Genomic DNA, 25,786 nt, shown 5'->3' with positions numbered 1-25,786 from the left:
TCCAAGCTGACACTTTTCCACACAGATACTTCTCTAGTGTTCAAGCTACACACACTCCCATAATGCAGTGCTCTCCTACTGTCCCTCAGAACTTGCTTGCCTCCATCTGCACTATATGCAGTCTTTTGGTTATCATCTGTCTTTTTCAGAGAAATCATTTTCTCTTTATTAGACCTCACATACATGTACACACACACACACACACACACACACACACACACACACACACACACACACATCGAAAACACATATGTCTGAATCTCACATTAGCGATGAAGAAAACTGCAGATGAACAAAAATTTAAAAGAACGAATCTTACATGATTAAGAAAGTCCACCTACTGTGTACCACAATTATACGCATACATGCCGTCCAACAGTCCAGGGCCATAAATTATGTTGGCTTAAGTTTTTGCAGGGGGTCTGTGCCCCCCTTCACCCCCCACACCCCCTGCCAAATAAATATGCCAACTCTGAGATTGTACTACATTGAAGAAAAGGGTAAACACCCATGGCACGCTCACATCTGCGTGAGAACCGCCCAGTTGGGTATGCACATAGAGCATCTCGGTTCCTTTTTTACAGTGGTGCTACAAACGAACAGGGAGTACCTTATTTTCGATCATGTAATATTCATTTTTTTTTAAATTTTCATTCATCTGCAGTTTCGTTTATATGGTCTCTGTAGTTCATAGGTTCATACTAGGCTATCTGCCCTAGGGCATTTATAAGCCTAGCCAGAGTGTGTTTGGCTTTTGCCACCCATTTTAAATTAATTTTGCTATAACCTTTTTCGAGGTTAGTATACTGTGCCTCTGTCTAACATAGGTTCATGGGTAGATACTAGGCTATCTGCCCTAGGGCATTTATAAGCCTAGCCAGAGTGTATTTGGCTTCTGCCTCCCTATTAGATTAGCCTACTGTGCCTCTGTAAAGTAGGTCACAGAAGGTACCCTTTTAAGATTAGTTTACTGTGCCTCTGTCTAGCAGGGACACAGGAGAGATCCCAGGGGTGAATTTGCGATTTCCCATCCATGCGTCCAAATTTCGCTTGAAGAGGGTCAGCGAGGGGCTATGTCTAACATGAATTTGAATTCTATTCCAGAGTGAGGGGAGCTTCTGGGAAATGAATCTGTCCCTCCAGCATGTCCTATTTATTTTTGTGTTGAGGTTTAGGTCCCTGGAGCGTGTAGCTCTAAGGGACTTGGATTTTTTGAGGTGGAGCATGTCCATTAATTCTGGGTTTGACATGGTTTTGTACGTCAGGCATAGATCGCCTCTGAGTAGGCGGTAAGCAACTGAGTAGAGCTGGAGTTTCTTTAGTCGAGCTGCATAGGACATCTGTTTGTAGCCCATGATCCTCTTGGTATGGTACTTTTGGGATCTCTCCAGTTGCAGGTGTCGGGTAAGGTATATCCCAAAAGGGGCATTGTATTCAATTATGGGCCTGATGAGTGACGAGTAGAGGGGCACAATGACCTTTCTTGATCTAGATGCGAACCCTTTCGTGATAAGGTGGGCTATATAGAAGGTCTTTCTAACCACTTTGGCAACGTGATTATCAAAGGAGAGATTACTATCTATGTTGGTCCCCAAATCTTTAATTACTTCTTCCGTACTTAATGGATTACCACCTATGTGGTAATTTGTGGGTACCTTGTTTTTTCCAAAGGGGATGACTATGCACTTTTTAGCATTTAGCTTGAGGCCGTGGTCTGGCACCAAGCATCCGTCTCTGTGAGACCCTTTTGGAGGATGCTTGTGTCAGCTGGAGATTCGATTATGGCCCCCAGATTCGATTATGGCCCCCAGACACAGAAGTGATACCCGGGGTAAACCTACGATCTCCCATCCACTCATCAAGATTCCTCTTGAAGAGAGTCAACGAGGGACTCTGCCTAACCTGGACTGGGATTTTATTCCAGAGTGAGGGGAGCCTCTGGGTTATGAATCTGTCCCTCCAGCATGTCGTATTTATTTCAGTGCTGAGGTTCAAGTCTCGTAGCGTAGCTCGATGGGATTTGGATTTTCTGAGGTGCAGCATGTCCATTAATTCCGGGTTGGACATGGCTTTATACGTCAGGCACAGATCGCCTCTGAGCAGGTGGTATGCCACTGAATAGAGCTGGAGTTTCTTTAACCGGGCAGCATATGGCATCTGTTTGAGCCCTTTGATCCTCTTAGTGAGGTACTTTTGGGGTCTTTCCAGTTGCTGCAGGTGTCTGGTAAGGTACATCCCAAAAGGGGCATTGTACTCAATTATGGGCCTGATGAGGGATGAGTAAAGAGGCATGATTACCTCCCCTGATCTAGATGTGAATCCCTTCATGATTAGGTGGGCTATATAAAATGTTTTTCTAACCACTTTGGCTACGTGGTTGTCAAATGAGAGATTGCTATCAACTTGGGTCCCCAGGTCCCTAATTACTTCTTCTGTACTTAATGGATTACCACCTATGTGGTAATTTGTGGGCACTTTGTTTTTGCCAAAGGGGATGACTATACACTTTTTGGCGTTTAGCTTGAGGCCATGGCTCTGACACCAGTTGTCTGTTTCTATGAGGCCCTTTTGGAGGATGCTTGTGTCAGCTGGAGAGTCGATTATGGCGCCCAGTTTGCAGTCATCTGCGAACTTGGTCAGCCACAGTCCTTCCGTGTTGGCCTGTACCTCCGAGAAATATATACCGAACAAGAGAAGTCCCAGGACTGAGCCTTGTGGGATGTCACTTGTAACTGGTTTGGAGTCTGACATGGCTCCAGAAATTCTAACTATGTGGGTTCTGTCCTTGAGCCAGTTTGCAACCCATCTAGTGACATAGGGGTTTATATTTAAGCTGGTGAGTTTATCTATAATGCCCGAGTGGGGTATTGTATCGAAGGCTTTTGCGAGGTCCAGGTAGGCTGTGTGGACCACCTTCCCCTCATCAATGGCCTTGGTGACTGTTTCAAAGAAATCGACCAGGTTTAAGAGGCAGGATCTGCCCTTAAGAAAGCCAAACTGGGTAGGATCCAGTGTCTGTAGGTCCCCAATATCTTTATTTATGAGGTCCATGATGATCCTTTCCATAGCTTTGCAGACCAAGCTATTCAGGCTTATGGGGTGATAGTTTCCAGGATCCGTTGAGGCACCACCTTTGTGGAGAGGGACCACTGTTGCTGTACGCCACTCTTTGGGTACATATCCTGTAGTAAAGGCTGAGATTGAACAGTAGTTTTATGTTTGGGTTTAGCTCTTCTTGGAGTTCATGTAAGACACAGCCTGGGACACCGTCTGGTCCCATTGATGCTGTGTTTTTTGCTTTGGAGAGGGCAGCTCTTACCTGAGCATCTGAGATGTCAGGGGGGCAGCACTCTGCTGAGATAGATATTTGGCCTTTTGGTGGGGAGGGGGGGGGAGAAGTTTGCGCTGAACCTGTCAGCTAGGATGTTGGCAATGTCTGTGGGTTCGGTGTATTTTTTTGTCATTTTGGACTAATTCTGAGCATATCTGGGAATTCCCACCCAGGTTCCTAACATAACTAAAGAAAGCCTTGTGATTATCCTTAGTGTCCTGTGCAATTTTTCTCTCGAAGCTGGCCTTAGACGATTTTACGAGTGCCCGTAGTTTTTTGCTAATACTGATCAGAGATGCCTTTCCTTTTTGGGATTTTACTCTTTCATGTAGTAACTTCCTCCTTCTATTGTATAGTTTGTTTATGGCTGGGGTCCACCAGACAGGACGTCTGCCTTTGGAGGATTGGGTCTTGGTTCTATTTGGAATTGCATGATCCATGCATTCCTGAAGGTGTTCATAGAATGCGTTTATAAAGGATTCTGCGGTCTGGGCCGTATTTTCCACAGGCCCGGGGGCTTTGAAGGATTCCACCTCGGTTTTGAGGAGTGTGAAATTTGCTGTAGAGAAGTTTTTCACTGTGGTTTCTGGGCAGGGGGTGGGGTCGGGATGTGAATATCCAGTGAGATTAGTTTATGGTCTGATCTTACCAGTGAGGGATACACTTCTGGTATGGAGCGGAGTCCCCATGTTGGTGATGATCAGGTCCAGTATGGTTTCCCCTCTTGTGTGGTAACAAGTTGTTCCATAGCATTTGAGTTTATAAATTCTAGGAACCTTTGGGCTAGGGTGTTGGAGCTAGAGTAATGCTCCCAGTCTATGTTTGGGTAGTTGAAGTCACCCAATATAATGGTGTTTGGAGAGACCTTCATATTTTCCAGTGTTCTCAGGAAGGCCGAGTGGGGTTCCTGGGTTTGGGAGGGTGGTCTGTAGCAGGCTATAAACTGGAAGACAGCTTTACCCACTGTTAGTTGCATATGGATAGTCTCTGATGCTTCGTGCTGTGCCACCAACCTGGAGGTGTGGGTATCTTTGACGAATATTGATACTCCCCCTTCTTTTGTGGTTCGGTCCAAGTTTTAGGGCCGAAAAGCATGGTATGAGGTATAACCTGGTAGTGCTGGGGTGCTCTCGGGAGCCTTGAACCAGGTTTCTGTTACTGCACAGATATCAATGTTCTCCATGCTAAGGAGAGTTTCGAGTGCGTGCATCTTGAGGTTTAGACTTCTGGCGTTGAGTAGCATTACTCTTAGTTTCTTATCCCTTGTGATACCTATTGAGGTGGGTTTGTTTTTTGGGCCTTGCCTAAAAAAGGCACTATGGGGGTGGCAAGAGCCTTTGCCAATATCCGAAAGCCCAGGGGTGACAGGTGCAAGCCGTGGCTTGTCGAGTATGTCATCCCAGGCTGACAGGCATTGGATCCCCTTTGAATGACACCAATACTTAAGCCAATTGTTGAAATTGATCATTTTGTCTTCATATTGTGGCATCATTCTTGGTGTGGGTAAGATGCTACTCAAGGTCAGGGTCATACCGGCCTGGGCTACATGCTCAGAGAGCTTCTCTATGTCTCTTTTCATGTAGTCCAGGGAGGTACGTCTCAGGTCATTCACACCAGCATGGACAATGACTGAGTCATATTTGTACTTGCTTTGGAGTGACCTGAGTGCTTGTGTTATGTGGCGGAAACTAGCGCCCGACAGGCAGCTCACTGTTCAACCTGGTGAGCGGGACGTCAGTGTGTCTGACAACAGAGTCACCTATTACAAGAGTATCAGGTGTGTTATTCAGCCTTAAGGGCTCTGGCTGCTTGTCACACTGACTTTGTGGGCTGTGTGTTGTGCGTGTATATATATATATATATATATATATATATATATATATATATATATATATATATGTGTGTGTGTGTGTGTGTGTGGGTGTGTATATATATATATATATATATATATATATATATATATATATATATATATATAAATATATGTATGTGAGGTGTAATAGAGTGTTCCAATTTATTTCAGCTTTTCTTATACTGTTGTCTTGGTGGATGTTTTTTACTGCTGGATTAAAAGATATCAACTGCTGGATTAAAAGATTTCAAAGCTACTTCACAAAGTGAAGTGATTTTTCTTTCATGTCTAAAAAGTTTTATGGCTTTGTGTGTGTGCGCATGTACATAGTAAAATATAATATATGCACATACACGCACACATTACATTTGCTCATCTCTACCTTTTGATACCTACATAACTAAAATTTTACTCTTCTCTTCTTGCCAAGGCTTACCAAGCCTGTGTCAGAACTAATCTAAAGTGTTTGATGGAAATGGAATATTTCTAATCTTTCCTTGCTCTTTCTTGTTCATGGTATTTTCTTTCTTCCTTCTTTCATCGCTGTTTTACATTTACTTACTAATTACCAAAGTTATTAAATTCATCAAAATTATGGAGAAAGCTTCTGGAAATGCTCAAAGTATGGACATGAAATTCTGCACCAGGACAAACGTGAGCTTTGTGCTGTGTTTGGTTCCAGAACACCTGCAAATGCAATTCCAAATGTGCAAGTCCTTTGATCCTCATTGACTGAAAGAACAAATTGATTGTAAAAGGCCTTCTTCCTACCACAGTGGGAAATGTGGACGATGGATTATCCTCCCCTAAAGAGAGAGATCAGGGCAAAGAAAAGGACCAGAATGAAGAGAAAGAAAGAGGAAGCTAGAGAAAAGGAAAGGAGGGGGGAGACTGCATGAGCACTCTCTCTCTCTCCTATTGCTGCAAAAGTGGCCAAACCATCTCCTTTTCCTTTGACTCTGATTGGAACAAGCTATTTTTAGACCATTGGTGTCAATGGCAGTCGACACTGAGACTATTATTATTCAGGATAGGTCACCAGGTAAAGACACTTCTTTCAGCAGCAGGTCTTTAGTGAGTGAATTCTCCATGTTCCTGTGCTTGAGACCTCTCTCAGTATCTTTATTTAGGTCTGCTGGAAGTGTCCGGTATGATTGGGAGTGAATGGTGAGGACATCCATCAAGGCTCAGATAGATATGGGTGACATCCCGTCCCCCTCTTCATCAAATATGGATCAGGTTAACCCACCAGCTCCTGTTTCTACTTGCTCCTTTCCTGGCATACCTTTTGTTGCTGGTGGTCTAGAAGCCAGAATCCATCCCAGATCACCCCTCATCAATGTCGATGGATCCACATTGTTGTACACTATCATTGCAGCCAGCACATTCAACTCCAAAGCTTTTGGAAGACTGTATCTCGGCACTGCATTTTTGAGTTCAAGATCTCTTTGCCATCTGTGGTTACAACCTGTTTGGTTCCATTTTTGGTATTGGGTTACTCATTACATTGGCTCAAATCTTTGTTATGGATCCAACTGACCTTTCATCGGATGCCACTCAGCTCCATCTGCCTCTTTTTCTTTGGAATGGGAGATGGTTCTAGCTGTTGTATCCTTGATGCACTCCAGGTCCTCAATAGCTTTTGAGTTCTTTGAGAGGATCATTGCCTGTCCATCTCTGTGAGAATGGGATGCTTCTTTGGTTTTAGCTTCACCTTCAGGCCTCTGTCCATCTGACTGTTTGTGCCCACCTCTTCAGCCCAAAGGACAAGTCAGTTCTGAATGCCTCAAACTTATCCTTCATCAAGGCTCCAAAGACGCATCTGGATCCCTGTGTGCACCCAGTGTCTTTGCAAAAGGAGGCACACTGAGTCCTCTGTGTAATTACTTGCACTGGAAGCAGAACTCTGTGAAGGGGAAGATTCCACCATACCCCTCCTGAGGACTCTACCTTTTGGGAGATCTTAGGACTAATGCATCATTTGAGGATGTGGACCACCAACCCCCCCCATCCCTTCCCAGATGAGAAAGTGTTTGAGATTTTCAAAACTAGCTCCTCTACTTCCTTAATGGTCCTCCCAGTGACCATGTCATCAACCAGGTAACGAGGTGGGCATGGTGGGAACCTGATAGGGTAGAATATGTTCCCCAGAAGTTGGATAAAATCCCACCGGGAACAACCATAAGGGAGCAAGGGGCCATTGATTAATTCTGTTGTAGCTGCAACAGCCACTAAAAAGGAGCTATCTGTAGAGAGCTCCAGAGTCAATCCTAACAGAGAATCTAGGATGATGGACCATTTTCGAAAGTGGGTCTACACCTTGGAAACCTTTTCCCTGAGTGCATTAAGTTATGTCTCACATGACTGGGATCCAGTGGTATCTAGCTTATTCCCTCAGCAGTAGTCCCCCCCACACACACACACACACAAAGACACACACACACACACACACACACACAGACACACACACACACACACACACACACACACACACACACACACACAGACACACACAGACACACACACAGACACACACACTCACACAAACAGACACACGCACGCACACACACACGCACAGGCACGCACACACACACACACACACACACAGACACACAGACACACACACACACACACACACACACACACACACACACACACACACACAGACACCAGGAAACAGAATAAAGCTTAACTGTCTGCTGTGTTGGGTCTTCAAAATATGTCCACATTGTTACTTCACAACATAGCAGATGAGAGCTGATAGGGCAACAGCCACTGGCATGTGCTGACGTTTCTGGTTGCACTTGTGTGACAATATGAACAACTTTAAGCCATCCTTTATTAATGCCCTTTATGATGGATTGTCCCTGTTTGTCCAAAAGAAAAAATAAAGAAACCTTGCTGAAGAGCATGTAAGAAGAAAAAGCATAGTCTGCAGTGAGAAATTCACTCAAGGAATCAGAAGGGTAGTAATAAAGAGCTCTCATTCAAAAAGCCACAATGCCTATCCCTTGATTCCTTTTCAGACAGGGCAACTCATAGCAGAGATGGACCCTGCAATGGATGCCACCTCAGAAGCAGTGGTAGTCTGTAGAATCAGCAGTTTAGGGGTTCCTTTTTAGGGAAATTTTCCCAGTACTCCTGAAGGATTGATCAAGTCCTTCCTAAAAGCTGGGTTGGCCATCACAAAGGACAGAAGAGTAAAAAGTATAATGTCCAGAGACTATATAATGCCCTTTATATCTACACCCAAAGGAACTTTGTTGCCTCTTCCAGATGTTCCACATTGGCAAAAGAAAGTAGCAACTCAGGAGATTCTTAAATCCTGCAAATAAAAGTTATCCATGAGGTCCCACCAGACCAGAAAATATTCTTTATTTACTTGACATTCTTTTTATCTTCAAAGAAGACACAGGACATCATACCTGTTCTGTGTCTCGGAGGAATACGTCCCTTTGTAAAGAAGGGGAAATTCTGAATGGTGATGGTGTAGTCCATTCTTTCATACCTGCAAGACAAGAATTAGATGTGCTTTATAGACTTTCAGGATGGTTACCTACACATCAAAACTGTGAAGCAGTCCAGAAGGTGCCTCCACTTTTGACTGGGAGTCTGTCATTGCCAATTCTGACCCCTGTTATTTGGTCTCTCGACAGATCCCCCCCCCCCCCATGTTCACCAAGTGCATATCTGTTGTCACATCCCATCTAAAACTGTTTCATCATCTCGACAACTGGCTCCTTGCTGCAAATACAAAATAGTCTTTTATTTCAGCAAGAGTTACTTGCACCATCTTTGTCAGTCCTTGAGTGTCTCAGTAAACTTAAAAAAAATCAAATTCAGAACATACCGATTCTTTAGATTTTTATAGGCTGCTATCTGGAAGCAATAACAAAAATCGCAAGAGCTCTTACACAAAGGCTGCTTTCCTTCAGGCTACAAGTCAGAGACCTTCCTCAACATGTCTTCTTCAGGCTGCCATTGTGCAGAGTGGTAACAGCCATTATGCTGGTACTTCATGTTAAGTGTTACTTGAAAGTGCCGCAGTGGGCAGTTAGCGTATGGTGGTCCTAGTCCACTCACTCCCTTCAGTTTTCTGTTTGGCTCTTCACAGTTTGCAAGACTTATTTGAAGTGGTGGATTTAATCACCCCTGATTACAAACAGGTTTTCCCTTTGTTCTTCCCATCCCATCAACCATGGTTACCACTGACAACCTTCTCTTTGGGGTGGGAGGCATTTTGAAGGAAGGACATTTCAAAGAACCTTGTCACACCAAGGGGCTTACCTTTACATAATCCAAGAAACCAAGAAATACAGCAGGTCTTCTGGTACAAAATGGTTAACCACCACAATTTAATAGCAAGCAACCACTTTTAATAAGAAAAAATAAATCAAATAAGTACAAAATGAGCACTTTCATCCCTGTTACTTAGGAATTTCATTAGACCTGATTAAAAGTGGTTGTTTGCTGTTAAATTGTGGTTGTTACCCATTTTTTACTGGAAGACCTGCTGTATTTCATACCTTCACATAATACTGGAGATGAAGGTGATCCTGCTAGCATTGCAGGCAATACAGGACTTCTTTCCTTGGGTTGTGATTTTGGCACAAACAGATAGCAACTTAGTTGTGTAGTTCAACAAGCAAAGAAGAACCAGTTTATACCCCTTGTGCAGAGAAGCCATGAGAGTGTTGCAATGGGCACTGTCTTCACAGCATTTTCTGATAACAGCATACTTTGCGGGGCAGACCAGTCTTCTAGTTGACAGGCTCAGTTGTTGCATGCTGATCCCTCATGAGTGGATGTTGCATCCTGATGCCTCTTGAGTTGTCCCTCAACCCCCACATTAGTAAGCAAAATCTACCAGCTACTGGGTCTAGCCTTGCTGGACCTGTTTGCTTCCCTGACCAACACAAAATGCAACAGCAACTTTGCCCTCATCCCTCCACAATGACAACCCTCCAGATATGCTCTGGTCTGCCCTTAATCACCTGGTCTATTGCATGCATTTCCTGCTCTTACACTAATGACAAAGTTCCTGAATAAAGCATCTTTGTGTAAGGCAAAAGTTATTCTCGTAGTACCTTTCTGATACAGGCAAATATGCTTCACAGTACTCTGACATTGCCTAACGCGACGTCCATGGTCACTGGATCTCAGCTGGATATTGTCTTAGCCAGCCTGCCTCACCTAGACATCAGTTCCTTCTTACTAAATGTATGGTTTCTGCAATTTTAGTGATGGACAGTAGTAACCTGACACTACCTACCAGAGGTGTTCACATTTTGCCTGGCTTTCAGAAACAGTCTGTCAGAAAATTATACAGTAGTAAATGGAAATAACATTTTTTCTTTGTGCAGGCACTAAAGACTGGTACCCTTTTCAGCTCATATTCTTTCAATATTGCAATTCTTAGACAACGTATTTGATTGCAGTCCCAGCTATTCAGCCATTTAGGTTCAGATAGCAGCCATTTCATATTTTCATTAAGGTGCATTTCAAGTTCCCTGGCTTCCAAAAATATCTGCAGTGCTTTCTGGAAAGGTATTTTCCTTCTTAAACCTCTCATTAAGAGCCCTTCTTCCACGAGACCTTACCTTTGCTCTTCAGGTTCTTGTGGAGCCCTGATTCAAGCTTGTTTTCAAAGCATACAGTGGAAAACCTTATGACTAGTAGCAATCCCCTCGGAGAGATGAGTATCTGAACTTCAAGCCTTGTCTTGCAAACCACCATACCCAGGTTTCCAGAAGGATAGACTCCCTCAAGCCAAATCCTTCTTTCTGCTTCAAAATTGAGGCTCCTAAAATCCAGAACTATTCATCTTGCAATTCTTTTGTTGATCACAGACCGCTACCTTCACAGGACAGAATCCTTATGAAAAAAGAACCAAATTTTTTCCAGTTCCCCAGCAAAACAAGGAACTGAAGTCTCCAGAGAGACACTATCCAGATAGCATTCAGACTATATCACATTCATTTATTCTATGCATAGCAAACAATTGGGTGTAAAACTAAAAGCACATTCCACAAGGTCAATCTCAAACATTCATGGCCTGTTTCAGTAATTCTTGTATTAATGAAATTTGTACTGTAGCAACATGATCAACAATGCATACATTTATCATACATTACAAACCTGATCTCATATCAATATCCAGAGCTTCCTTTGATTCTGACATTCTTAGGGGATATCCTATAATGATGCCACCCAGGAAGTAAGTAACTGCGGATTCTGCCCCAACACTCAAGATAGACAGAAAAGACAATATAGGATATGATAGTGGTTTAGTTAATATAATGATAGATCCTTATTGTCTGTCTCTATCCATCTGGTCAACTCTCCTACCACTCACCATCAAATTTGTCACCATCCTTCCTGGGTAGATCTAAAGGCAAAGCCTTTCTCCACGCCTCGTCAGTACCATGATATCTGGTGGGTCAAGCTTGATCTGAGGAACAGTAGGTGAGCATTGCATTATGGGAGAGTGGCCCAAGCTGTGATGAACCATACATGTGGAAATGTTGCTGGTTCAGATCCACCACTTGGGCAGATAACCAAACCGTTGAGACAGATAGGGAGAGAGACCATAAGGATCTGTTGTTATGGTGAATACATCATTTTTGCTTCCCATCTTGCATACACACTGACTAACTGGCACGCTGACCTTGTATGTAATTGCCTTTCTTATCTCTCTGTGAACTTTATCACATTTTCTCAGACCTTTCACGTAAAAAACACACTAAAACAACAAAAACTTTAAATTTTCAACATCCCTCCCCCCATATTGTCTTTACTTATAGCAAACAGTTATGTACACTTTCCAAAATGAGGTCTTCCCCACCAAATAGGAGTAATTGTACTAGATTAGCAGTTGCACCTATTCTAAAGTTAAGGTGAGTACTGCTAATGCCCTGCTTTTGTATAACTATTTGCTTCCCACATTTTCAAACTTCATTTCTTACTTTACTTTTTATTTTCATTGAATGCTTGCCAGTATCCCTGTAGGAGCGAATTACACTGTACTTCACAGATTTTACTCAAGAATACACTTTTCAGGTCTCTCTTGATTATTTGCCTGTACCCTGCAGACTGTTTGCCTTCATCCAAAAGCAAGTGTAAGGGAAAAGATGGCTAGTTACTTAGCAAATGTAAGAAATAGTTAACGGTTTTCATATTTTTCAATATGTTCTCTCACTGTTTTTTTTTTTTACTTAAAAAAAGCATAGTCTGTAGCTTAAACTAAGAACATTAATACAGACAGCCACCTCTTTAAAATAAGGAAGATTATTATCCTTTAATTGTATATGCAATGTAACCAATACACATTTACATTCCCCACTTTACCCACCAAGAGCATAGTATGTATTACGTACTTGTTCAGGGAGTTTTTTTTTTGTCAGACATTGCTTTAGTTGAGAGATGGGATGTGATTTTACCCATATGCAGAATCTAAAAATCATTCTGTCTCGATGTACAGTTTCTTTAATGGCTGAGAATCTCAGGTTTGAGAGTCACTAGTAAACTTAATTGTTTAATTTTTGCAGTGTTATTATTTGAACCAGTATGTCCACTCATGTTGAATGTTACTAGTTTCACTGTTAAGATTTGTACTTCTCTGTTAACTATTCTCCAAGTAATTGACGGGTTCTTGGAGCCCTAATAAGTACCATTTCATTTATCTCCTGAAAAGTGGTCATAGACCCAGAGAGGTGTAACTTATCAACAAAATGAAATGTAGTAAATAACTCTCAGAATAATATGGTTATGCAGGCTGGGTATTACTGCAGTGTTTTACTTTAATCTTGCTAATTATTCTGTGCTTTCCTTACCTAAGAAAAACATACTCCTACTGACGAATATGTGATTTGTTTCTTTTGAGAACTGAGATCATCCAGCACCATCTTCAGCTACATCATCTTGTAGACCTTCTGTTTTATTACATATTTAAGGCAAGGTCTTTGGTAAAGACCACTATTCAACCGTTTAGTCCACCTAAACCATATTTAAAATGAATTGTATTCTGCCATCATCATCAGACTGGAGAAGAATGTCTGTGGTCTCTTATGGTACAGGGTGGGTTTGCTTGGTGGGAAGTGGGTGCCGTCCAGCATTATCAATCTGTTGCTCAGCCATGTGTGGTTTGCCTTACTTGTGCATCTGTAACATCTATAGGGTTGTAGGGCAAAAGTAAATAAACTCAAACAGCCCCGATAGCTGACTGAATAATGTCTCCTCTCAGCTGTCCCTCACCTCAGTTATGGGGAACAAATGAGCCAGTTGACCAGCAGAGATATGTTTGAACATCAAGCAGCAGGATCAAAAAAAGAAGAAGAAAAAATATTACTGAATAGAGATGCAATCCAAATATCGGCATCTCCTTTTTGAAAGCTTTCAGTTTTGAATCTTGAGAGACTTGTCAGTGTTATCTGTGAAGATCTGGAAATAATGAAGTAAGGCCCCGTGAAAATATACAGTCGAATATAGCAGGTATTTTAACTCAGTTGATTCTGTTTCTCCAGATGTGTAGGACATGTTCAGTGAAGCAGAATTTTCTGCATTTATTTAAAAGACTGAATAGTTAGTTTTGTCTGTGATTACTTATATGATGTATCCCTTGAGCTTTGAGGTTGTGTAGTCTTCAGTGGAAAGATGCCAGAAAAAAGAAAACCAATGGCAATGTGTAATATATTTTACTTAAAATGTACTTTTTTTTGCCAGGTTGTATTTCTGGAGAGACGCAATGAAGCTGGAAAGGTGTTTTATAAACTGAGTAAAGATTCATGGAGTGGCAGTGAAGAAAACAAGTCTGTGCTGTTTGATGGTTTGAATATGTTAAAAAGTGAACCAGGATTCCTATCTGCAAGTACAGTAGTTCCTGAACTCAATGATGAACTGGCACCTGTAAGTCTAAGTCATTCTTTGATTATATAAATTAAATGAGTTACTTTTTATGTGTTGTTAATACTTAGCACATTGTAGTCTAGAAATGAATTGCCTGCAGTGTGGCTTTACATGCCTGCAATTAAGATGTGAACACAGCTAGTGTGCTGCGTTACAGTACTGCATTTCTCAAATAAGGTGGATCAAAGTTTAGGAAACAAAAGAAGAAAAGTAAAGGCCCAAATTGAGGAAAGGACATATTTCTCAGATAAGAAGGGCAATTGTATTTTATAGATGCATAAGGGTGCAAAGAAAGACAAAAGGAAGAGTAAGAAAGCTTATGGATGGGTTGGGATGGTAAAAAGGGATAAAGAAAAAGTGAGGCTTCTGACTGCATACTTCTGCTCATTATTTGCAAAGGAAGAAGGGAGAAGACCTGCTTTGTAGCATAGAGAGGCAGGGTCCTGACTATGAACCAAACACCCCAAGACCAACTTTTAAATACTGTAAAAGCCTAGTTAGGGAATGGGAGTGAGCAGCTTGTTTCAACTTGCCCATCCAAGGAGGAGGAATTTGGTTCTGTTTACAGTTGGGGCACCCCGGTGGCTGCCAAGGTTATGTTGACATGTGGGATACTGTTTAGTAGTAGGAGGCCTTGAGTGGGAAAGTGTCATGGGCAGTGATGCTAGTGATGACATACCCCACCCTGCCGGACTTTCCCCTTCCACTGTGTACTGTAAAATTCCTGCCCCCGGCCACATAATTGTACCAGTCTGATTTTTACCTCTCTTAAAGGGGGATGACATTCTTAGAAGTAGCATACTAATGAAAATTGTTCTCTCTTTCCCCCTGGAAAGGGATCCACATGTAAAGCCATGACAGGATTCAGACAGACCCCTGTAGTCTTGGGGGGAGGGAAAAATGCACTTATGGGGAATGGACAGATGTCATTGGCAGAGGAAGGAGGGGAGATGAAAGGGGTACCTGTATCGTATTTGATTATTAGAATGCTGGAAGGTAATAAGGCTGATCCACACTCTTTACAGAAAAAGTATGTGAAAAGCAATTTGAAACTAAAGGTGCCAATATAATAGGGGCAAATTACATTTATCTTAAAATGCTTGAGAGACGTGACGGAGTAATTGATAATGTTCAACTCATTTTTTTATTGTACTGTTTTATCACAAAGCACTTCACAAAGCATATGAAAATTAAGCAAGCAAAATCATGAAGAATTTAGAACAAAGCAACTAAAATATCTCTATAATATATAGATATACTTAGGTGTGTGTGTGTGTGTGTGTGTGTGTGTGTGTGTGTGTGTGTGTGTGTGTGTGTGTGTGTGTGTGTGGATCCCGGGAACTACCGCCTCATATGTCTGACGAGCCTGATCTGCAAGGCCATGGAACGTATTATTATGGAACTTATAAACAAAGACATTGGCAACCTTCAAACACTGGACCCCATGCAGTTTGAGTTCGTGAAGGGCCGATCATGTCTCCTGAACCTGATTGACTTTTTAAAATCAGTCTCCAGAGCCGTGGATAAGGGTAAGGTGGTCCACACAGCCTATCTGGACCTCGCCAAGACCTTCAACATCATTCCCCACTCTGGAATCATAGATAAGCTTGGCATTAATCCCTACATCACTCGATGGGTTGCCAACTGGCTTACTGACAGAACCCACACTGTAAAAGTAGCCGATTCCAAATCCAGACAAGTGGAGTACCTCAGGGTTCAGTCCTGGGACCACTCTTGTGTGGCATCTACTTCTGTGGAAGTACAGGCCAACACTAAGGGACTATGGCTAACAAAGTCCACAGATGACTGCAAACTGGGAGCCATTATTGAATCCCCAAATGATGTGGATATTCTACAAAAGGGCCGTACAGAAACAGAAGCTTGATGCCAGAGCCATGGGCTCAAGCTCAATGCCAAGAAATGTATAGATGTTAAGTTGTCAATCTCGCCTTCATTCTTGCTTGATGGGTTCGGAGCCGATCCTCGGCTCCGACTCGGCACTTGCTAAGCTCGAGAGTCACTTTTACCAGCTCGAGGCAGCCCCATATCCCATGATGCAAGGCGGTAAGTACCCAGATCTCGTTTGCCGCTTCGCTGATGAGGTAATCCTTTTACCAGCTCCTGGTAAGTGTTTATTATTATACATTTAGTCACCCCATTCCAAATATTTCTCTTTCAATAGTTTTCCTTTATTGTTAATATACTTTTAAGGGTTTTCTCTGACTAAAATTACTTTTCCCTAGTTATATTTTTAGTCAGGCCTTCATTCCCTCCCATCCCCCCCCTACTGTTAGGGTGTGTGTGTGTGTTTTTAGTTATACCTTTAACTTAAATTGTTCTGATTCGGGACTGTGTGTGTGTTTTTTGTGTTTGGGATAACACTATGTCCAAGGATCAGAGGGTCTCAGGCTTCAAGAAGTGTGACTCGTGCTGTCAGAAGATGTCTCTGACAGACAGTCACACTTCTTGTATATACTGCCTGGGACCTCTCCACCTGCAGGACTCCTGTGCAATTTGTCACTCTTTTAGCCAGAGAGTCCTGCAGGAAAGGAGGAACAAACTTATTTTAAGAGGACTTCTTAAACCGGAGGGCTCCCCGGCAAAATCGGCTCCGGGTAAGCCCTCTAAGACTACCAAGGCCCAGGCTTCTGTACCTAAGCCTTCGGCCTTGGCTCCGACTTCTTCGGAGTCGAGATCAGCTCCGACTGGAGCCGATCTTAGCTTGGAGAAATCTTCGGCACCGATGGCTATCGGTGCCGATACTTTGAAGGTCACTTTGGTGTCGGCTCCGACTGGCTCCGACATCCATGTAGCTCGGGCTTCGGTGTCGGGGCCGACTGGCACCGGCACCATGATTTCTTTGCCTGTATTGGCTCCGGCCGGAGCCGATACATCTATACCTACACTCGGAGCCGAAAAGTTATCGGCTCCATCTGGATCCATGGTTTCATCGGCTCCGATGGTTCCTTCGAGGAAGAGGTCCAGGTCTCCCTCTTTGGAACCGATACTGTCGGCTCCGGCCTCACCTCTTCTTTCGGAGCGGAGCCATCGGAGCCGATCATCTAGGTTTTCCAGGTTGTCAGACCATGATTTAGAGAGGGTGGTAAGCAGATTATTAAAATCACAGACACTAGCCCAGATGCTTCATAGTCCGTCTCAACAGACGACTATTAGTCCACACCCTCTTCAAGTTCCTCCTTCGACTCTACCCCATAGTTTGGAGCTGGAGTCTACGGGAATAGTTACTGCTATGGCTGAGGGCCAGATACCTCCCCCCTTCTGCGCCTTCAGCATCTACTCTTATCTCCTCCTCGAGACCTTTCTTGGAGGGATTCGGTGGCCAGGCTTCCCTGGTCTGCTCCGAGGGGGTGAGTGGCATCGGACCCTTGTCCGACCCTGCTCTTCCCCTTGGAGCTTCGGCCTTGGTGAGCTCGGCTCCGACATCTGCCTCAGAGCCTTCCCTTTCGGTGGGCCCGGGAGTCCCAGTTTCTTCGGAACGGGTTCTCTTGGATCTCCCTGGGAGGGGAGCCTTCGAGGTGATGAGGAGTGTGCTGGCCCCTGGGCTCAGTCAGCAGTCTATTCCTTTAGCTCCTCCCTCTATGGTGCCTGTTGATATCTCTTCCTGCTCTCTTGCTCCCAGACCGAGAGATCCACCGCCTCAGGTTTCCCCACTGGGAGGAACCCCCTCTTCCGAGGATTCTCCTGATCCATCAGGAGATCCTCCGCGCAAGAGGACTTGTAAGAGGAAGCACCTGGACTCACCTGAGTCTATTACTTCGGATACCGACTTAGATGAGTTGGAGGGATCCCCAAGATCCCCCTCTGAGGATGTCTCCTTTTCAGACATCCTAGAACTCCTGAAACAGAGGGGAAACTGGCCCTCCATAAATCCCTCCTATGATGAGACGGTATACCTAGAGGCGTTTGGTTCTCGACCCTCCACCTCCTGGGTGTCTCCGCCTTTTGACCCCCTCATGCAGGTAATTGCTCGAAAGGCTTGGGCTTCTCCTGATTCCGTAGAGCCAGTTCCCAGGAGGCCTTCTAAATTTATTACAGCCCCTTCTGAACAGCAATTCCTTACAAAAGGTGTCCCTGTTAATGCCATGGTGGTGGCGGCCGCCACTAAAAAGGAACTTGCAGCTCCTTCCGTACCGGTCCATCCTCCTAACAAGGATTCCAGGACCATGGACAGGTATGGTAAGCGGATGTTCTCCTCAGCGACCTTTGCCATGCGTTCGCTGAATTATTTGTGTCACTTCACCAGACTCCAAAGGGACATCCTTAAAGAACTAGGTGAAGTAGTACAGGATCCTGCAGCTCCGGGGGCACAAGACAAGATTGCTTCTCAGCTAGGAATCCTTAACTCCATAACCAACTCCTCCATGCGGCTGATTAGGTATGCAGCAGATGGGCAGTAGAGCCGCAGGTACAGGAGTGGCTCTGAGGCGTCAATCCTGGATGCGGCTCTGTAATTTTGCAGATCCTTCAAGGCGTCCTTCACAAACTCTCCCTTTGATGGGTCAACTTTGTTTGGTCCTCAAGTGAAGGATACATTGACCAGGTGTGAGCAGGACGGCAAGACTCTTTCTGCCGTAGGGTCCGTTTTCCACCCCTTCTAGACCTTACCCCAAGGGACAGAAGGGTGGAAAGATGTGGTTCATAAATCCCAAGGAGTCACGCTGGATACACGTGGTCAGTTTACCCCTAGAGGCAGAGGGGGTAATAATAATAGACGCCGCCCTAGAAGCAGAGGGGGTCCACAAAACCAGGTAAGCAGAGAGCCTCTCTCTGACAAGCCCTTCCAGCATCCCTGAGGTGTTGCCCGACTGTCCATCCTTGGAGGCAGTCGGGGGAAGATTATCGCTGTACCCACAAGCCTGGCATTCCCTCTCACAAGACAGATGGGTACAGTCGATCATATCCGAGGGTTACAGAATTCCTTTCGAGGAAAGTCCCTTCACTCACAAAAATTCCCTTCCAGATGTGCCACCCGGTCTAAGGGAAATCGCAAAGTTAGAAGTATCAAAGCTTCTACACAAAAGGGCCATTCAGCCAGTTACAACAGACCATTCAGAGCCCGGAATCTACTCAAGGTTCTTTTGGTCCCCAAAAGACGGGAGATTGGAGACCAATATTGGACCTCAGCAGACTCAACAAGTCTGTGAAAAAGATGAGATTTCGAATGGTCACACTTCAATCAATTTTGCCTTTCCTGGGCAAAGACAACTGGATGTGCTCAATAGACATTCAGGATGCGTACTATCACATAAAAATTCACAGACGCTCCAGAAGGTTTTTCTGCTTTCGGCTGGGGTCCAGTCATTTTCAATTCAGAGCCCTGCCCTTTGGTCTCACTACAGCCCCCAGAGTGTTCACCAAATGTATGGCAGTGGTCACGGCTCACCTGAGACGTCAAGGATTCCAGGTGTTTCTGTATCTCGACGACTGGCTCCTTTCAGCCACCACCAGGCATCAACTTCTCCAAGCCAGGGATTACACCCTAAATCTCTGCACTCAGTTAGGAATTTCGATCAATTACAAAAAATCCTCCTTGTTGCCCTGCCAGTCTATTACTTTCATAGGCGCAAATTTAGACACTGTTTGGATGTCAGCAACCCTCACAGACCAAAGAATCTCAAATATCCAAAGTCACGTCATGGATCATCCTTGCCAGCAAAAAGGTGCAAGCCAGACTGGTCCTGAAAGTGTTGGGCCTCATGGCAGCGGCCATTACTCTTCTTCCCTTGGCCCGCTTCTACATGCGTCTCCTTCAATGGATGTTGTTCACCCAGTGGTCTTACCAACAACTTCCCATGCGTCATCAAATCCTGGTGACACAAGCTTGCAAAAACCATCTATCCTGGTGGATTTCTTCTCCCCAGATTCATCAGGGCAGACCCTTTGTATCCCTGGCCCCGGTAGCCACAGTCACTACGGACGCCTCCCTGATCGGGTGGGGGAGTCATTATCAGGACAGGATGGTTCATGGGACGTGGCAACTGTTCGAATACCACCTGCACATAAATGTCCTAGAGATGAGAGCAGTGCTTTTAATGTTGCAAGCCCTCAACGACTTTCTTCCCTTGGGAACAATTGCAGTTCACACGGACAACATGTCTGTAGTATGGTATATCAACAAGCAGGGCGGAACCAAGTCCTACCCCTTGTGTCGAGAAGCTCTCAGACTTTGGCAATGGGCGATCTCCTCTCATCGGTTTCTGGTAGCAACGCATATCCCTGGGAAAACCAACATTTTAGCGGACAGATTGAGCAGAGCTATTCTCATGCCTCACGAGTGGTCTCTCAAACAATCCATAGTGGAGGAGATTTTTCTAGAATGGGGCCGCCCATGTTGTGATCTTTTTGCTACTCCCCAAAACAGCAAATGCCCAGACTTCTTCTCTCTCTTCCCACTGCCAGGCCATCCCCCCAGATACGCTCTTACCCAAGATTGGCCCCAGGGACTTCTTTATGCCTTTCCTCCCTTTCCTTTGATTCCACAAGTACTCCAGAAAGCCACCGTTTGAGAGCCAAAATGATTCCCATTGCCCCCTATTGGCCTCGACAAATTTGGTTTCCGTTCCTCCACCGTCACCTCTTGGTGCAGCCGTGGCATCTGGACCCAGTGCCAGACCTTCTGATCCACCAATCGGGTCACCTACATCGGTCCATTCCTTCTCTCAACCTCACAGCTTGGTTGCTCCACTTCCTTCCTTAGCCAGGCTTCCTATGATCTCTAACCCGGTTAGTGATATCATAGTGGCTTCCCTTAAATCCTCTCCTAGAAGGATTTATACCAGCAAGTGGAAACGCTTCTCTTTTTGGGCAAAATCAAAGAATATAGATCCCTTTACTGCCCCTGTTCATGCAGTTTTGGATTTTTAGCGGAAATCTTTCACTCGGGCTCTTCATCTTCCATGGTCAAAGTTCAGTTGGCTGCTATCTCAAACTTTCATGTTGGGTTTGCAGATCACAACATTATGTCCCATAGGCTTTGTAGAGTTTTTCTAAAAGGGATTTTCCTCCTTAAACCTCCTGTCAGGAGTCCTCCTCCTCAATGGGACCTAAATCTAGTGCTGACATCCTTAATTCTTCCTCCCTTCGAGCCAGCTGTTTCATGTTCACTGAAGTTTCTTTCATGGAAAACACTCTTCCTTGTCGCAATTACCTCGGCTAGGAGAGTGTCAGAACTTCATGCTCTCTCTGTTCATCCCCCTTATTTGGCCTTCCACAAGGACAGGGTATCCTTGAGAACTAATCCATCCTTTTTGCCCAAGGTGGCTTCGAAAACTAATTTGAACCAATCTATTGATCTCCCTGTATTTTTCCCTAATTACTCCAACAGATCGGAACAAAAATTACATTATCTTGATGTTCACTGCCAACTCAGATATTATTTGGACAGAACAAAACAATTCAGGAAATCCGATCAGCTCTTTCTTTCTTATGCTGTAAATAAGAAAGGCCTTCCTGTTTCCAAAGTGACCTTATCTAGATGGCTTTCTTCCACCATCTCTGAAATCTATCAACTCAGTGGCAAACAGCTGTGCTCAAAACCAAAAGCGCATTCCACCAGAAGTTTAGCCACTTCCACAGCCTTTCAGGCTAGACTCCCTTTAGACACTATTTGTGCAGCAACCACTTGGGCCACTCCTCATACCTTTGTTTCTCATTACAAATTGGATTTGGCCTCCAGGGATAGAGCCAGTTTTGGTTCTATGGTTCTCAAGAGTCTGTTCCATTGAGCCACCCAGGATAGAGGTGCTAGGGACGCGGCCCCCTCAAGCAAGAATGAAGGCGAGATTGACAATTTAACATTGAGAAGTTATGTACCTACCATAACGTTCCATGTTAGTTGTCTTCTCTCGCCTTCTTTCTTGCGACCCTCCCTCCTACCCCCTTGCCTGGACAGACCTTGATCTCCCTTGTTTGGAAGATTGCTTCTTTAGGCACCAGTTAGTTTCCTGGTTCCCATTACAGCCCTTCCATTAGGCTAATTGCTTTCTTTCCTCAGTGGAAAGTTTCTTGTGCTAGGTTATTCTCCCTATAGGTACCAAACGAGATCTGGGTACTTACCGCCTTGCATCATGGGATATGGAGCTGCCTCGAGCTGGTAAAAGTGACTCTCGAGCTTAGCAAGTGCCGAGTCGGAGCCGAGGATCGGCTCCGAACCCATCAAGCAAGAAAGAAGGCGAGAGAAGACAACTAACATGGAACGTTATGGTAGGTACATAACTTCTCATTATCCCCTTTGGGGAAAAAACATGTACCTGTGAATTACCACATAGGTGGCAGTACACTAAACACCAAAAGTGTGATTAGAGACTTGGGGACTCAGGTGGACAGTGGTCTCACCTTTGATAACTACATCGTCACAACAGTCAGGAAATTCTATGTGGCACACCTCATCATAAGGGCTTTTCATCCAGAAAAAAGGAGGTCATTGTCCCACTGTACTTATCCCTCATTAGACCCATTATAGAATACAACACTATGTTTGCTATGTACCTCTCAAGACATCTGCACCAACTGGAAAGGCCGCAGAAATTCCTCACTAAAAGAATAGCAGGCCTAAATCAGATGCCATATGCTGATGTTAAAAAAAAAAAAAACTCCAGCTGTACTCTGTCGCATATCGTTTACTCAGAGGCGATCTCCGCTTAACATACAAGGCCATGTCAAACCCAGAGCTGTTGAACATGCTACACTTAATAAATCCCATTCCCTCAGAGAGACACGCTCTAGGGATCTAAACCTTGTCATCACAATGAATAAAACATGCTGGAAGGATAGGTTCCTGACCCAGAGACTCCCCTGACTCTGGAATAGACTGCCCATACATGTCAAGCAAGAGCGCCTCTTTGGCCTATTCAGAAGGAACCTTGATGATTGGATGGGAGGTAGGAAATTCACCCCGGGGATTACGTCAGTCGGCCTGCTAGACAGGGGTCCAGGGAGGTAAATACTGTGAGAAGAAATAGCCAGGGAATTGTTATAGCTAGGCTTGTATAGGCCCTAGGGCCGATAACCTAGTACCAACCTATGAAAATCTATGTCTGACAGGTCATCAGAAGTGCAGTCCTTTGAATGGCCACTGATTTGAGCACAACTTTTCATTCAGCAGCCCCTCGAAAAGAACATATATTTTTGCAGGTGGGGCAAGGGGCCTTGCCCTTGAACACCCCTTGCTAACTATATATACCAGCTTTGAGATTGCACTATAGTGGAGAAAGGGCAAATTCCCCTATCCAGACTACACCACATTCTTGCACAGAGCAGCTGCTGGCATGTTTGATCAGCTGATTTTGAATCAGCTGTGCCGGTGTTTTCTGTGTTCAGTAAGTTACCATTTCACAACTGCAGTAAAGACTATTAAGATGAACCTTCAAACAGTAATATACAAGATAATACAAGCAATAATATATAAATTCACAATAAAGCTAAAAAAAAAACTTTACCTCTAAAATCACAATGAAACACAATTTCAGCAGTAAAAATGTGCTTACCCCAACTAACCTTGCTGTTAGGATTCTTATGATTGGAAAAGGGCAGATAACATTCACAAACGAGAGCAGAGCTTTAAACATATTAGTCTGCTGTTTGATCTAATATGTAGGTCGTGACTATGTAGGGAAATTATAATCATTGCTAAGGGAAATAATTCACAAGTATTTGGAAACTCTAGGCTACTGTGTCCAGGACAGCATGGATATGCTGTGGGAAAGTCATATCAGACAAGTCTTGTTGAGTGCTGTGGGTAGCCATATCAGTAGACTGAAAAGATACTGTAGGTGTGGCCTGTTTAATTTCTGCAAGGCATCTGACAATGTACAGTGCAAAAGGTTAATCACCATGTTAGACATATTTTGATAGGGTCGTATGTTAGTTGTGTGAGTAAAATATTGGCTAGACAGAGGATAGTTATAGATGTATTTCATCAGCATGAGAAAAAAAAAACAGGTTCTCACTGGGAGTCATTGCTGGGACTGCCACCCTTCCCACACAATTTTTTGTGTAATAAAGTGGTATTGCAGAAGGTCTGGAGGTGAAACTTGCGTTTCTGCTGATAACACAAATCTTGCTGCCAGCCTGAGAAGAAAGAGGTCTCTCAAGTAGGTCTGTCAGTCATACAGTCTGTGGCAATTTCCTTTTGTTTTGGCAGATAAGGATCCCCACAGGGGACTCTTCCATTAATTTTGTGATATTTTCACGTCAGCAAAGAGAGATCAATGTGATTGCAGTAGGCAGATTTGACCTAGGTCGTGACTATAACTTCAGAGAATGCCCCATTTATAAATCCTTTGTCCCTAAGCTTATCAGGAGTCATTTAGAATCTCTGAAATTATGTTTACAGAACCAGAAACTTGAGAAGTTAGTGCAAAATGAGATGGTCTCCTTGAGTTGTCTTTCTGTGATGTCCCTCAACCCTCCTTTTCTGTTCTCTGGTTGGATGCCTGTGCTGAGGAGCATGATGAGCCCTCAGACTGCCCAATTTCAGTGGCTTTTCTTGCTGTCTTGATGCCTCTGGAGGCAGATAAATTGTAGCCTGTAGGTACATCTCATAAAACTGATCAGACAAGCTAGTAAGGCCTTGAAGGGGGAACCTCTAGTTAATAATTTCTGAGACTTGAGGGCATTCCACAGATCCTCGTTTGAGAGAATATCCCAGGTACACTTATTGAGATTCATTTGGAGTCTGTTCCATCTCACATTATTTCTGTTAATACTCCTAAAAAGAGGAAGGAGGAAACAAAGCAGACCTCTCATCCTCTTACTCCTTCTCTAAGTGATCCACAGCAGGAGCGGTATAATTTTTCTCAAGGACTATTCAAAGCTATAATGTCATTAAAAGGTTGCCAGTTTCGTTCCTCTATTTCAACTCCTCAGAAGAGGAAAAGGGATACATCTTCAGAGAAAGAAAATTTAGATTACGATTCACTCAGCTACAGAGTTTGAGTCAGACAGTGACAGTACCCTACAGAGTTTGAGTCAGAAAGTGACAGTACCCTTTCTCCTGATTATCTTTTAGAAGAATTGTCCTTTGGTGAAAGTGTTTTAAAAATGATGCATCATTTCATTGGAAGGGTGGAAGAGATACTATGACTTAGAAAATAAAGAAGTTCCTAAGCCCTAAGCCATCCCTCTTATGTTTGAAGTTTTTCAGAACACAGTTTTTGTCTGCTCCTTTGACTTCAGGGTTACAGCCACCTTCTGCAATGAAATCTAATAGGTTTTACAAGGTACCAGACTGTCACATATTTCTGTACAAAAATTCATCATCAGACCATCCTGTGATTTCTGTTAATAAAGCAACCAAACTTTTACTCCCTACTAATGCCTTGCTTAGTGACAAGGATAAAGCCATGGATATGTATGGTAAGAAAGAGTGCACTTCTGCTACACCTTCTTTCCTTCGTATTAGCTACCAAACTCATAAGATCCCTGGGTATCCTTTGTACTTTTTTTTCAAACATCTTTGTTAAATTATCACTTAGGACACAGGCATACATTAACAGAAAATAAACCATATTAACATTTTTTTTCTTTTTATGTCTATTTACATCACATATCTTTTATTTCCTCTTTGGCCTTTTTTGATAATATGAACAGACTAATATGTGATGTGGTGTGTTGTCCTGTCTCACCTTCATTCTTACCCGGTTGGGTTTGGATCTGATCCGAAGATCTGACTCAGCCTT

The 25,786-nt window shown here is 43.8% G+C and overlaps 1 protein-coding gene across 1 annotated transcript in view; it reads left to right on the top strand.

Moving 5' to 3' along the window:
* DNAJC16 (DnaJ heat shock protein family (Hsp40) member C16) overlaps nt 1-25,786 on the top strand; it is a 1,387,609-nt gene that overhangs the window by 1,148,816 nt on the left and 213,007 nt on the right. Inside the window, exon 11 of the mRNA XM_044061770.1 lies at nt 13,905-14,087. Within this exon, the coding sequence (XP_043917705.1) occupies nt 13,905-14,087 (183 nt within the window). The remainder of the gene's footprint in view (nt 1-13,904; nt 14,088-25,786) is intronic.

The sequence above is a fragment of the Protopterus annectens genome, chromosome 2.part0 (genome assembly GCF_019279795.1).
Source record: "Protopterus annectens isolate FY-2018-M chromosome 2.part0, PAN1.0, whole genome shotgun sequence".
Classification (NCBI taxonomy): domain Eukaryota; kingdom Metazoa; phylum Chordata; order Ceratodontiformes; family Protopteridae; genus Protopterus; species Protopterus annectens.
The sequence above is the reverse complement of the archived record's forward strand: the minus strand, read 5'-3'. Positions and strand labels throughout refer to the sequence as shown.